A 12,674-nucleotide genomic window follows, 5' to 3' on the forward strand; every position below is an offset into this window, starting at 1 on the left:
TATAATATTATGTTCTATGATGTTTTTTGTGATGTTCATGTCATATACGTGCGATGTTTTTTTGTGATGTTCATGTCATATACGTGTGATGTTTTTTTTTGTGATGTTCATGTCATATATGTGTGATGTTCTATGATATTTTTTTATGTTCACATGTTATAAATGTGATGTTCTATCATATATTTTTTTATGTTCACATGGTATAAACATGATGTTCTATATTTTTAATGTTCATGTAGTATACAAGTTATATTCTATGTTTTTTTTTGCTAATGTTCACGTGTTATATATGTGACGCATGCGGGAGACACCGTCCGATGATACGCATGCGGCGTGCACGCGTGATGAATTTCCTTTTTATTTTTTCTTTTGTTTTCTTTTTCTTTTATTTTCTTTTCTTCTTATTTTTCTTCTTTTTCTTTTCTTTTCCCGTCCCACTCGGTGTTGTTTAGTTTTCTTTTCCTTTTCTTTTTCTTGCTATATTTTTTTAATTTGTTTTATTTTTTTATTTCTTTTTTTATTTCCTCTTTTTTATATTCCTTTTTTCTTTTCCCATCTTTCTTTTTTCTGCTTCATTTTTCATCTTTATTTTCTTTTTATGTTATCTTTATTTTTTTATTATTCTTTTATTTATATCTTTTATATTTTTCTTATTATTTTTTTCGATATTCACATGTTGTACTTGTGGTGTTCTATTTTTTTTTCTTTTTCTTTTGATTTTCGTGTACCATTATTATTATTATTATTATTTTATATTTTATTAATTTTATTTTTATTTTAATATTCACATGTTATGCATGTATTGTTCTATAATGTATTTTACGATGTCCATGCAATATATGCGTAATCTTTTTGTAGTGTGATGTTTTATGTTTTTTAATGTTCACGTATTGTATATGTAATGTTTTTTTTATATTCGCGTGGTATGTATATAATATTATATGCTGTTTTTTGCGATGTTTGCGTAATATATATGAGATGTTCTATGATTCTCTTGTTCATATGGTATTGTGATATTCTATGCTTTTTTTGTATTTTTTTCATCTCATGTGTGGATGGAAAGGAAAAAGAATTCCGATTGGGACGACATACCAGCGGACGGTGGTCGGTGGCCGTCCTGCCGGCTATGGACAGCTTAGCGAGTGGTCGAAGGGGCACTTAGGTCATTTTAGGTGTCAGGGAGAGGTGAAAACATTTTAGAAAAAAAAGAAATGACTGAAAATGCTTGAAATTCTAAATCTTGAAGCAATTCGCATGTTTAGTCCTATTTTTTGAAAGGCAGACAAATCGAGTCCTAAATCTTGAGGCTTGCGAATTGAGTCCTAAATATTGAAATTTCTCGAAATAGCCTGACGCATACGGCTGCTGCACTACTGATGAGAGAAGGCGGGAAGTTAGCGCGGGAAAGTGCCGGACGACGGTTTCCACCCCCATTCTCGGCCGCGCCTCCATCCCCCGCGATCCGCAGGAGGCGCCGCCCGATCCCCCGCGATCTGCAGCAACCACAGTCGGGGACCGCCGCCATGAGCGTCCGCGGCTGCCGGTGGCCGCATCCCCGTCCGCGTTCGCCAAACGCCGTCTGGAGCGCCCCGATCCCCTCTTTCTCGGCCGCGCCCCGATCCCCTCCCTGGACGTCCGCGCGAGCGACGTGATCTCGGCCGCGGCCGCGAGCTCTCGAACACCGTCGCAACCGCCGCCACGAGCACCTGCCTCGCACGAGCTGAAATCCGATGAGGCAGGTGCTGGATCCGATGAGGTGCAGGCGGATCCATGCGAGATCCACCAGGCGGGCGTGGGTTCCGGCGAGGATGAAGCGGATCCGGTGAGACGCACGCCGGTTTTCAGCTCTGCGCTATGCTCAGTCCCGGCACCGACGCCAAGCATCCTCCTCCTCGTCGTCCTAATCAGGGAAGTTCATCACCTTCGAGGGTACCAGGGCTGCGTTAGGCTCCCCGAAATCTTAGCTCATTTCTTTTCTTTTTCCTTCGTGTTTCTCGCACCAGTCGCCAGAGAGAGGAGCACCGACGCTAGTGGTCACCGTCGGCTTCGAGGCACGTGGGACCGGAGTGGCATTCAGGCCTCTCGGCGGTCAGGAGCGGCAAGACCGGGTGCTTCGGCGGCCATGTGGCTCACATCCCTGGTGGCCACACATGAGGCTTCGTCGAGCTGCCCTACAATGGCGCTCAAGCGTCCTGGCGATCGAGTGGCCGCGTCCCTCATGGTCGCATGCACCCCACGGATCCATGTCAGCTCGCGTGCAGCAGTGTCTCTACCGATCCATGCCAGCTCGCGTGTAGCGATGGTCACATGTGGCTCCATCGAGGCACCCTACAAGTGGCAATTAGGAATCCCGCGGTCGCGAGCGAGGAGCTCAAGTGCTCTGGCAACCGCGTGGCCCGCGTCCCTGGTGGCCGCAAGGGCGGCGAGCCTCCCTGCTCAAGATGGCAATACACACATGAAACCCGAGTAATGGATAGATTTTACCCAATAAGAACGTGGGTATGGAATGATATCATCACCCATGGGTCTTATAATGGGAAAAAATCTCTACCTGATAATAAGCGGGTGTGGGTATGACTACATAATACCTATACCCGCATATCTACACTGTAGGTACGACTGCATAGTATTCATACCTGAAGGTAAATTTTACCCAGCAACTCTGTATGCATTTTATGTCATTTCAGCCCCAAAACACTCTTGGCCCAGCCCATCTAACCAAGCAATATATATTGGGAAACTAAACCCTAATCTCATTCGCATCTTCCCATCCTCCCACTCCTCCTGGTAGCCGCCGCGCGCTGCTTCACAGTTCACACCATCAGTCGGGAATCAAGACACACATGGCCTGTTGCCTCTCCTGTTTCCATCCGCAGGCGGCGACTCCAACACAATGTCTTGTGAAGCCAACCTATTCTCTAACGGCTAGCTGCTGCTGCTCGCCAAGGCTGGAACCAGAACCTTCGTCTCTTCCTTGGTGCTATATCTAAGTTAGCTGGTTAGCTCTCCCTGTCTTTAGTGCTAGATCTGTTGTTAGCAAATGAAATTGGTTGAGCACGGCTTGTTTCTTCCTAGATTTATGCGATTGTACATTGCTTCTCATATAGAGTATTTATTACCTGCAATTTCTTTTTTTATCACATGCACCTTGTGTTATGGATTTGGGAATTTTTTGCCCGTGTCGGCTCCAACTCTGCTGCTTTCTAATTTGACTGAGAGATTTTTTGGATTCAATTTGGTTGCGATTAAATATTAGGGCCAGATTTGCTCTTTTTATATTTTTGGAAATTTACGATTCCATGTTGTAGTGCCTCTGATTATCTATCTTTATACGTTTTCCTCTGTATTTGGATTTGAGTCCTATACGGACCGGATACGACGGACTGGATTTCAACTGGGTGGACAGAACGGATATAGCTCGGAGACATGGTGGCAGAAAAAAATCTATTAACAGACTGAAATTTTGGCTCTTTATAGATACTAGCAAACATGTCCGTGCGTTGCTACGGGAGAAAAAAGTTATTACGAATGTTATATATCTATTTATGTTTCACACTTCCTAAAGAGAAGCTATAATTCATTTTTGTAACGACCATAGCATCTATAATATATATTAAATATATATATTGGCAATAATATTATACAAATTATTAAAACAAAAGAAAAATACTGTTGAATGGCTAGCATATTTGATAGATAAGCTCAAACGAACAGGCTGAAGGAGTCGAAGTGGCCGACCTCGTCGATAGTGTAGTCCTCCCTACCGGTGCGACGAATTCATCGATGCAATACATGTCTGAGGAGGCACGGGCCCTGTCCGAGCGTGGATGACGTTGAACTGCTCAATGTAGTCACCTCAGATCGTGTGTTGGCTGTGTTCACAAAGGTCGTGGACGTGTTCTTCTTGAACGTGCCTTGCCCTAGCCATATCACTCGTCGTTGTCGGTGAATAGAAGCAGCCTATGCTCGCCGGACCCAATTTTTTACAATTTAGCCCTTTTTTTGAAAAAAGTTCACAATTGGACCCCTGGAAAACTTAAATGCAGAAATGGACCCAGGGGGTCGGCGCCATGCATCATGGCGCCGAGGTTTCACGTCTCGGCGCCATGGATCACGGCGCCGAGGCCCCTCGCTGCCTTCTGACGTGGATCCGACGTGGCAGGGAGCTCGGCGCCACAGATCACGGCGCCGAGCTCGGCGCCACAGATCACGGCGCCGAGCTCCCTGCTACTAATCGGCCGACGCCCTTCGCTACCCGTGGACGCAGTTCATATTTTCATCTCCCCTCTTGGCTCTTTCTCTCCAAAAACCGAGCACGAATTTGGATTCAATATTTGGACCATCAAAAGTTTGATTTGTTCCATAGATCTTGAAGAGACAGGTATACTCTTTCACATATTAGTTTTTGACTCATTGATTTGACCTATATTACACGTATGTTGTAGACTTAGATAAACCATTTATAGTTTTTTGAATGGATGATTAATATTTTTCTTATGCAATCGTAGAATGCCACGTCGTGGAAAAAGTAGCAAACCAAGGTAACCTTTCGACATGTTTCGATAAATTTCATTCGTTATTATTTATCATTTGGTAAATTGTAGTTTTCGGTTCAATCGTTATTTGCTATGACTTCTTAGAATTGAATTATTTGAACTGTAGCTATGGCCGGACGACCGGTAGTCCGTACATCCACAAGCCGCTTCCTAGCGGTGTTCCAGTACCTATGTGCTTTTGTGGTGATCCTTGCAAGGTAGAAATTTCGGAAGACGAGGAAACCTATCGGCAGAGGTATTGGATGTGTTCGAATTTTGCCTGGGAGCCTACGCCAAAACAACGCCGCAGTAACTTTATTGTAAGTTATTTTTTCTATTGTGCACTTATTAATTTGTGTCCTACGAAGCATGATTTAAATTTTTGAACAAATATATTTGTTGCAGACCCCTCCACCATTGTGTGATTTTGAGCAATGGATCGACACTGAGGTTAAGGAGTCCGACAAGCGGCTTCTACAAGGCCTAAAGGAGTGGGATGCAGAGCGTGCAGAGATATTAGAGAAGAGACGTAGAGAGGAGGCTCAAAAGAGGGAGCACAAGGAAGAGGAGGAAAGAAGACGTGTTGCTGCGGCTCGGGAGGAGAGGGAAAAGAAGCTTGAGCGTGTGCGCCGAGCGAAGGCAGCTATTGATGAGAATCCAGATGCCCAGAGGAAGGGAAAGTGGCCTCGTTGCACTCAGTAGTTACATTACCTTTTTGTTCTTTGTTTGGTTCATGGACAATATTGTTTTGTGTTGGACTTTTCAATTTGTTGTTATGTAATGCACTTTAGCAATTTTAATTTGGTTTCATTATTAGTAGACAATATTTTTATTTGAGTATTGCATAGGCAATGAAATGAGGATAATTAGTTGAAATAGAAGTTAACGAACTAGTATATTGCATAACTAGTAGCACACATCACATTGAATGGCATGTCAAAACATGCACCAAACAAGGGTGCAGAGGTCCGAGACTAAACCTAACATGCCTTAGGTAATTCAAGCAATTAACAACCACAGGGAATGGCATGTGAGAACATATACCACACAAAGGTACATAGTTCTTTCGACTAACCCTAACATGCCTTAGGTGATTAAACCAAACAACAAACATATGGATGTGGCCTGTGAATTAGTTCAGTTCTACCTAGTAGTGTGGCCACATAGCAAACTGTGTTGCCCCTTCTCCATAGTATCCTCCCGTTGTTGTTGGTGGTGGTGGGGGTGGTGGTGAAGGAGGGCCCTTGTTCTTGTGATTAGGGCATGTGCAGTATGGATCATTGCATATTGTGTTTTGGGAGCCAGTAGCATTGCTGTTGTCGTCCTCTTCGTCGTCCTTGTAACCACAGCTAACTTCCGTTTCTAAATCAAAGATACGGTCCTACAGGTAGTAGATGTACTCTGCATGGGGATGAATAGGTCTAGGATCGACCCATCTGGTGAAGCCACAGTTCTCTTTTGACAAGGATGACTGCAATAAGTATGTAGCTTTAGCACAAGAGAGTATCTTATTGAAGGTTGAATTAGTAATATGACTTACCCATGCTCGTGGACATTTGAAGAAACGACGCCCTCCATCTATCCCCTCTGTGTACATCTGCACCAAACAATCCTCACCATGCATACATTTTGGCCACTCTTCTTTTCGGTCATCATATGCCCTCAGTGGTGCCTCTTTAGTAAAATCATGTTTGCTCTCAAGGGGGAACCTATCATAAGTTGCTTCCTCAAAGTCTTTAGGACCAAGAGGACCCTCCCAAAGAAAGGGATTACCCTTCATCGCCGCCTTTCCCTTTCCCTTCCCTCTAGACGACCCTCCAGACATTTTTACTTGAACTGAACAATCTCAAGTGAGTAGCAACGCTCTCACCACTGCGTATATATATAGGAACCCAATAGTTGGTAGCCGTTGTAGTATATAATAAATGCACCTGAAAAGCCTAGATTCGATTACTGAAAAGCCTAGTTGAAAACTGAAAAGTCTATTTGGATTGTCATCTGAAAAGGCTAGATTCGTTCACTGTTTCGGATGTGATGATTCAATGAAAAGCCATATTGGTTCACTGTTTCTGAAAAGCCTACACTGCGAAAACCAATAGGAATGGACCACAGAATATGTGCACTACATTGAATAATTCATGGAAAAAATTTGCAAGAGTTTCCCCTATTTTTGGTACATCCACAGTTATAAATAGACATCACAGTACAATACAAACATTGATTCATCCAAATATCACAACACAAGCACATACGCCATCAGGAATGATAGTTCAGATAGTCCACAGAGACCATACAGTCCCATATAGTACAAATAGTCCACAAAGTTCACAATGTCGATACATGCAAAATAACAGAAGTTATGCCATCAATTCTAAGCTGCTACCATGGTGTTAGCACAGAAGTCATCCTCACTGCCTTCTAGTCTTACCCTTACCCTTGTGGCCAAGAGCATCGGTGCCTGGAGTGTACCTACAAGGCGAACGACGTCGCCTTCTTGCAACCTGCGTAGGCTGAGTAGAAGGAGCATCAGGAAGCTGAGATAACCCAAGCTCGTCATAGTCACGCTCCTCGGCCACCCCCTCTTCGTCCTCATCATCATCGCTTTGAAAAGTGTCCATAGTTGGCCGAGACGAGCTCTGTCCTCCAGATCCTATAAACATTGTTCAAATTATGTGTGCACTTAATTCATTATCTCATACCATGAAAATTGCTCAGTTCAATTAAACAACAAATTTAATAAAATTATACCTCCCAAAGAAGATGTACCATGCACAACAGGTGTGTTGCATTGTCGTTCCTGTGGCACATGCACATTCATCGCAGCACTAGTACCGCAACCGCACCGAGCTGCAGCACGCCTAAGCCTACGTGCTAGTCTCTATTATGCAAAGTTTAAAATTCATATTGTTAGATATATGATAAATGAGGGTCGTAATACTTGTTCTTAGATAAATTCGATGTCAAGTACTTACTCCAAGAAAGTTGTTTAGTGTGTGCTCGTCCACACCTGTTCTTGGAAACCGTTCGATGTCAAGTACAGATTGCTTTATTGTGTTGCCCTATAAGATAAGACATGTAATAGTTTATATAGGTGCAATTTATAAAGTGGAAAGGACAACAATCGTACAATTGTATAGTGGAAAGGACATGTACCACTCGGTCCAAGACAGGTGCTGCCTCGATAAGTGTCCCTTGTCGTGCTGCTAGGTCATAGGAAGTGTCCTCATCCTCAGATGATTCAAGGTACGCATAATCTGCTTGGGTCCACTGAATTTTCAACCTTGTTCGTGTAACACCTAGGTACCAAGTAAGGTATGCACGAAAATTGTAGTTGGTATGTGGTTGCTCATTTTCGTAGAGGTTGTCATGAAACTGGTCCCACACCTCTATGTACTGACGATGCAACGTTTCAAACTCAAATGTCTTCTTTTGCTTCTGACGATCAATCCTAAAATTAAATATTAAAGATGAAAATAATAACACAGATTTAACAACATTGATTCTAAAACTCAGTACGGGGTTAAAATATTGAACTAGCAACATGAATATAGTAGGTATGAAATAAATTTCAGCAAGTAGGTTGTAGTAGCACACTTCAAATACGATAGAAAAGACTAAGGATATAAATTTCAACAAGCATGGATCTGCAATATCACATTTATAAATTTCAGCAAGCATGGATAGGCACTAAGCATGTAAATTTCAGCAACATTTATATAAATTTCAGCAAGCATGTAAAAAGTACCAACATGCATATAGGGGGTAATAAATTTCAGCAAGGATTTATATTGGACCAAGTAGCAAATAAATTTCAGCAATCATGTAATTTTCAGCAACATTTAAGGTATTGAAATTTGAATAAATATTGAACTTTGAATAAATTGCAGTCAACATATCTATCAAATGCATGGAATAAATTACCAAAATAACTTACTTGTGCAGCTCCACGGAAGTATCAAATGGAGGGACAGGCCATTGCTGGCACAAGCCAAATTGGCGGGCTACTCGATTTGGAAGGTGCCACTCAACAGCATAGAAGCAAATCAGAGGACAGATCATCAAGTACAAGTCTTCATCCTCGCTACACATGCTGCTTACTCCAAGATGCAGCGCATCATTCGTCGTGTACGGCTCCCAATTAACCTGCAAACATAAGACATGTATATGGCAAGTTAGACAAACTATCGAGCATATACAATAAACAAGAACTACTGCATTTTACTCACCATGGAGGGCCTAAGCGTGTCGAGCTCATTGGCATACTGTACGTACGCACGTGAAGTCCTGCTGAAGGCGACTTTCGCCTGGTCCCAAAGATGGGCAAACATCGGACGGTGACGAAGGTTGCCCACTGCAAACCATTCCCGAGGAGCGTCAACTATGGGCCGTCCAACTGGAAGACGAGCCCACATCCAAAGCTGCAGTAGGTAAACACAACCACCAACGGAAGAACTACTTGCGGTCCGACGACACGCCTCACAAAGGCTACGGTATAGGTAAGCCAGCACTCCCGAAGCCCAGCTGTAAGTACCTGAAACCGTTGCAATCAATTTAATCAATGCATACGTAAACATAAGAAACCAAATTAATAATAACTGTGTAAGGGAAAAGTACCTGTGGTGTCCCAGTCAGTGAGGCACGGGAGGTACATCCACGATGCAGTGTCCCCTGTCGCGTCAGGGAAAAGAACACACCCAAATAGGTGCAAGATCCAAGCTCTACAGTAGTAGGCAACTGTCTCCTGGTCCGCATGTGCCGGACAATTACCAAAGCTCTGCCTAAGCCAAGCAATTGGTACCCCAGTGGTGCGCTGCGTCGGTGCCTCCGGAGGAAGTGGTCTTCCAAGGAAGGCCTCAACTCTGGCCCTCCAACCATCGGGCCTGCAGTGTCCGATAACTGGACGACCTCTAACACTCAAACCCAGGATCTTCTGAGTGTCCTGGAGTGTAACAGTCATCTCTCCACAAGGTAGGTGGAAACTATGAGTTTCTGGCCTCCACCTACAATTTAAAGAACATTGTTGTTAGGGTTTTCAGAAAGATAGATAAAGTTTGTTCAAAAAAACATACGATTACTATAGATAAATGGTGCACCTGTCAACCAAAGCTGTGATCGCCGCGGGGTTAATTGGAGGCAACCCACGACGAACCTGATACGATATGACATCCAGGCCAGCCCTCTGCAGCAGAGGTGTGTACCTGTCGTCATACCGCATCTCCTCGAACTTGTCATGCGTTCGAGGTCGAAGCGGGGGTAGTTCCTGCAACCATACAATCAAGTTATTTAATGCATAAGTACACAAATTAATAATAAATGAAAAGCAAAGATCAAAGAAAGTACCGCCCCCTCGGCAGTGAGTCGTCCTCGGTGCTTCACCTCGTAGTATGGATCCAGGAGGTGGAACTGCTCCATCCTATAAACAAATTTGATCCATTAGTTAGTAATTAAGCAGAAAAAAATAATACATTACAATGTCAATATATTAAACAAAGGAGCACTAGAACATGTATGTCTGCCAAAAAGTAAGTTGCATATGAAAGTATTTAACAACTAAAGTACATAGAATATTAAGTGCACCTGACTTAGCGGCCAATGGCAAGTACGCGAGTTGTGTCCAAGTCTACCACATTTGCCACATTGATTTTGCTCGGGGTCAGTAACAAACGGGGTTGCTCTCCCTCGCCTCGTTCTACCTGAAATCTGGTCCATGACCATCTTATGCCTCGTACGCTTTCTGGTTCCACGTTTGTTCCAGCGAGCACCTGGATCTGCAATGTACCTTGGGCCAATGTATTCTGGCCACTGCCCCTCATCTAGGAAAGGCTCAAAACGGGGCGACCAAGTTAGCACAAGGCTATCAACACTCAACTCCCATGGTATCTTGGTCTCGTAGTCAAAGTTGCGATGCCTAGCTGCTGCAATATAGTGAGAACAAGGAGAGTGGTACTGTCTTGGTCTCCCACATCCACATGAAAAATCAGTCAGGACAACAATATAACTCCTTGATGGTCGGATCTCACCATCTGACGTTGTACCACCCCTTTCAGTGACCTGGTACTTGCCAGTGGCATGGTCAAAACACTCTATGTCATGTGTTCTAGCCCTTTCCTTTGCCTTGTCAAGGTGCTTCTTAGCTCTAGGTGCCCATTTTATATTATTACTCTGTAATTGCAATGCTTGAGCATGTCTATCGTTGAACCAGGCCACTAGTCTATAAAAGGTAAAAGATACAATGGCATTGACTGGCATGGCACGTATACCCTTGAGCACACTATTAAATGACTCTGCCATGTTGCTAGTCTGAAACTCGTACCTCCATCCACCATTATCATGGGCTCTTGTCCATTTCTCAGGTTCCCTCATCAAACCTAGCAGCCACTGCCTACCTTCTGCATTTGTTGCGGTTTTTAACTGCTCCAACTTCTCCTCAAAAAACGGCACCTCAAGCATTCGAGCAACCTCCTCGAATAGAGGAAAGTTGTCCTTCGTACCATCTTTCCGAAGTAAATTCTCTGCAAGGTGTCTAGTACACCAACGATGGTGCAAAGGTGCATAACCAGGAATCTGCTCCTGTACGGCACTGAGTATGCCCTGGTGCCTATCAGATATGACACCAACCTCCCTATGTGGGCCAATGACATGTATCCGAACAAGGCGCATGAACCAACCCCAGCTGTCTTTGTTCTCTCTCTCCACCAAAGCAAAAGCCAAAGGAACCAATGCGTTGTCAGCGTCACAGGAAATGGCTACCAAAAGAGTGCCCATGTACTTGCCAAGCAGAAAAGTACCATCAATTGATAACACTGGACGGCAGTGCCTAAAGGCCTGGACACACTGTGGAAAACACCAAAATGCACGAAAGAATATCTGCCTCCCATTCCTCCATTCATTAGGCTTCGGAATGTACTCGTAATGCATGCCTGGATTAGCTGCTTTCATTGCATTGAACATTGCTGGCAGCTGCTCGTACCCCTCCTCCCAGTCCCCATATATCATCTTCCAGGCCCTTTGCTTTGCCCTCCATGCTTTGCCATACTTTATGTCATATTTAAATATCTTCTGAGCCATGTCCATAATTGTTCTGACCTTCAAGTTGGGCTGACCATTTAAAGTTGTGCATAACGTACTAGCAATAAGTGTAGAGGTCAATTGTCGATGCTTCTGTTGAAGGTCAGTCTGGGCACAAGTGTGTGGACCTACAATTTTTGTGATCTTAAACTTCCCGGTGGCCTTTTGTTTACGAGCACAGACCCTCCAGTTGCAATCTGACATCTCACACACAACCGTGTAGCGGCGCTCAACATGGGAGTGCATCACCTTGAAGGGTCTTTTACGTATTACAGAATATTGTTGCAACCACCTTCTTAAGCTGGGCAAATCATTAAAGATCATGCCCTTCTGAATTTGCACACTCTCACCAGGCTCAGGAGCCTCCAGCAGCTCATCATCTCTTCCCTCTGCATAAGCATTTTGAGAATGACTGAGGTCACTAAACTCGTGAACTAGTGGATCACGATCAGGACAAAAACGTCTGATAAGCTCCATTTCTTGTTCACTTAAAGGTGCAACTGGCCGGTCATCATCGGAATCAACAGCTCTAGCTGTGCCATAGGGCTCCTCATCATCCTCAATATTAACATCCAAACTATTAGATGCTATAAAAGCTGCGTCAACATTAATTGTTGGAGGCACAGGATGACAACAATCATTACTTGGATTGTCACCTACAACAAAACCACAAATATGCATACAATTGAGACAACTAAATCGAACGAAGGAATGCTAACAAAATGAATAATGCAACTACGCCACTTACATGGAATTGTCTGGGTCATAGGGGTATGTACGCAGCCAACCTCATTGGGACCGGATTGAGCATCTGGAACGACAACCACATCTTCCACACCCACGTTCTGAATGGGTATCAGAGAAGCTGAGGGTGCCGGATTGTCCACTAGAGGGCCAATGGGTGGTTGCCAATTAAGAGGAGAATCCACTAGAGGGCCTGGCTCCTTGGACAAGTTGCGCACAACCAAATCCAAACATTTAAACTCACTCTTCATGACAGTTTTGACATATTTGTCCCATTGAACCTCGGATACAATTGGGACCAACCGCCTAAAAATTGTCCCTGACCCG

At 43.8% G+C, this 12,674-nt stretch overlaps 2 protein-coding genes and 1 long non-coding RNA gene across 3 annotated transcripts; 1 reads left to right on the forward strand and 2 right to left on the reverse strand.

The window, feature by feature from the left end:
* LOC110432470 lies at positions 2,769–5,419 on the forward strand. Its single transcript, XM_021452951.1, has 4 exons — positions 2,769–2,998; positions 4,509–4,541; positions 4,663–4,855; positions 4,941–5,419. The coding sequence occupies exons 2-4, from the start codon at positions 4,510–4,512 to the stop codon at positions 5,235–5,237; spliced, it is 522 nt and encodes a 173-aa protein (XP_021308626.1). The 5' UTR covers positions 2,769–2,998; position 4,509; the 3' UTR covers positions 5,238–5,419.
* On the reverse strand, positions 6,671–7,587 carry LOC110433173. Its single transcript, XR_002450573.1, has 3 exons — positions 7,508–7,587; positions 7,284–7,413; positions 6,671–7,185 (listed from the first exon to the last, which is right to left on the reverse strand). It is a non-coding gene; the product is annotated as an uncharacterized LOC110433173 (long non-coding RNA).
* Positions 8,674–11,371, reverse strand: LOC110432729 (protein MAIN-LIKE 2-like). Its single transcript, XM_021453517.1, has 6 exons — positions 10,113–11,371; positions 9,876–9,948; positions 9,629–9,795; positions 9,150–9,535; positions 8,812–9,066; positions 8,674–8,678 (listed from the first exon to the last, which is right to left on the reverse strand). The coding sequence occupies exons 2-6, from the start codon at positions 9,945–9,947 to the stop codon at positions 8,674–8,676; spliced, it is 885 nt and encodes a 294-aa protein (XP_021309192.1). The 5' UTR covers position 9,948; positions 10,113–11,371.

The sequence above is a fragment of the Sorghum bicolor genome, chromosome 2, assembly GCF_000003195.3.
Source record: "Sorghum bicolor cultivar BTx623 chromosome 2, Sorghum_bicolor_NCBIv3, whole genome shotgun sequence".
Classification (NCBI taxonomy): Eukaryota; Viridiplantae; Streptophyta; class Magnoliopsida; order Poales; family Poaceae; genus Sorghum; species Sorghum bicolor.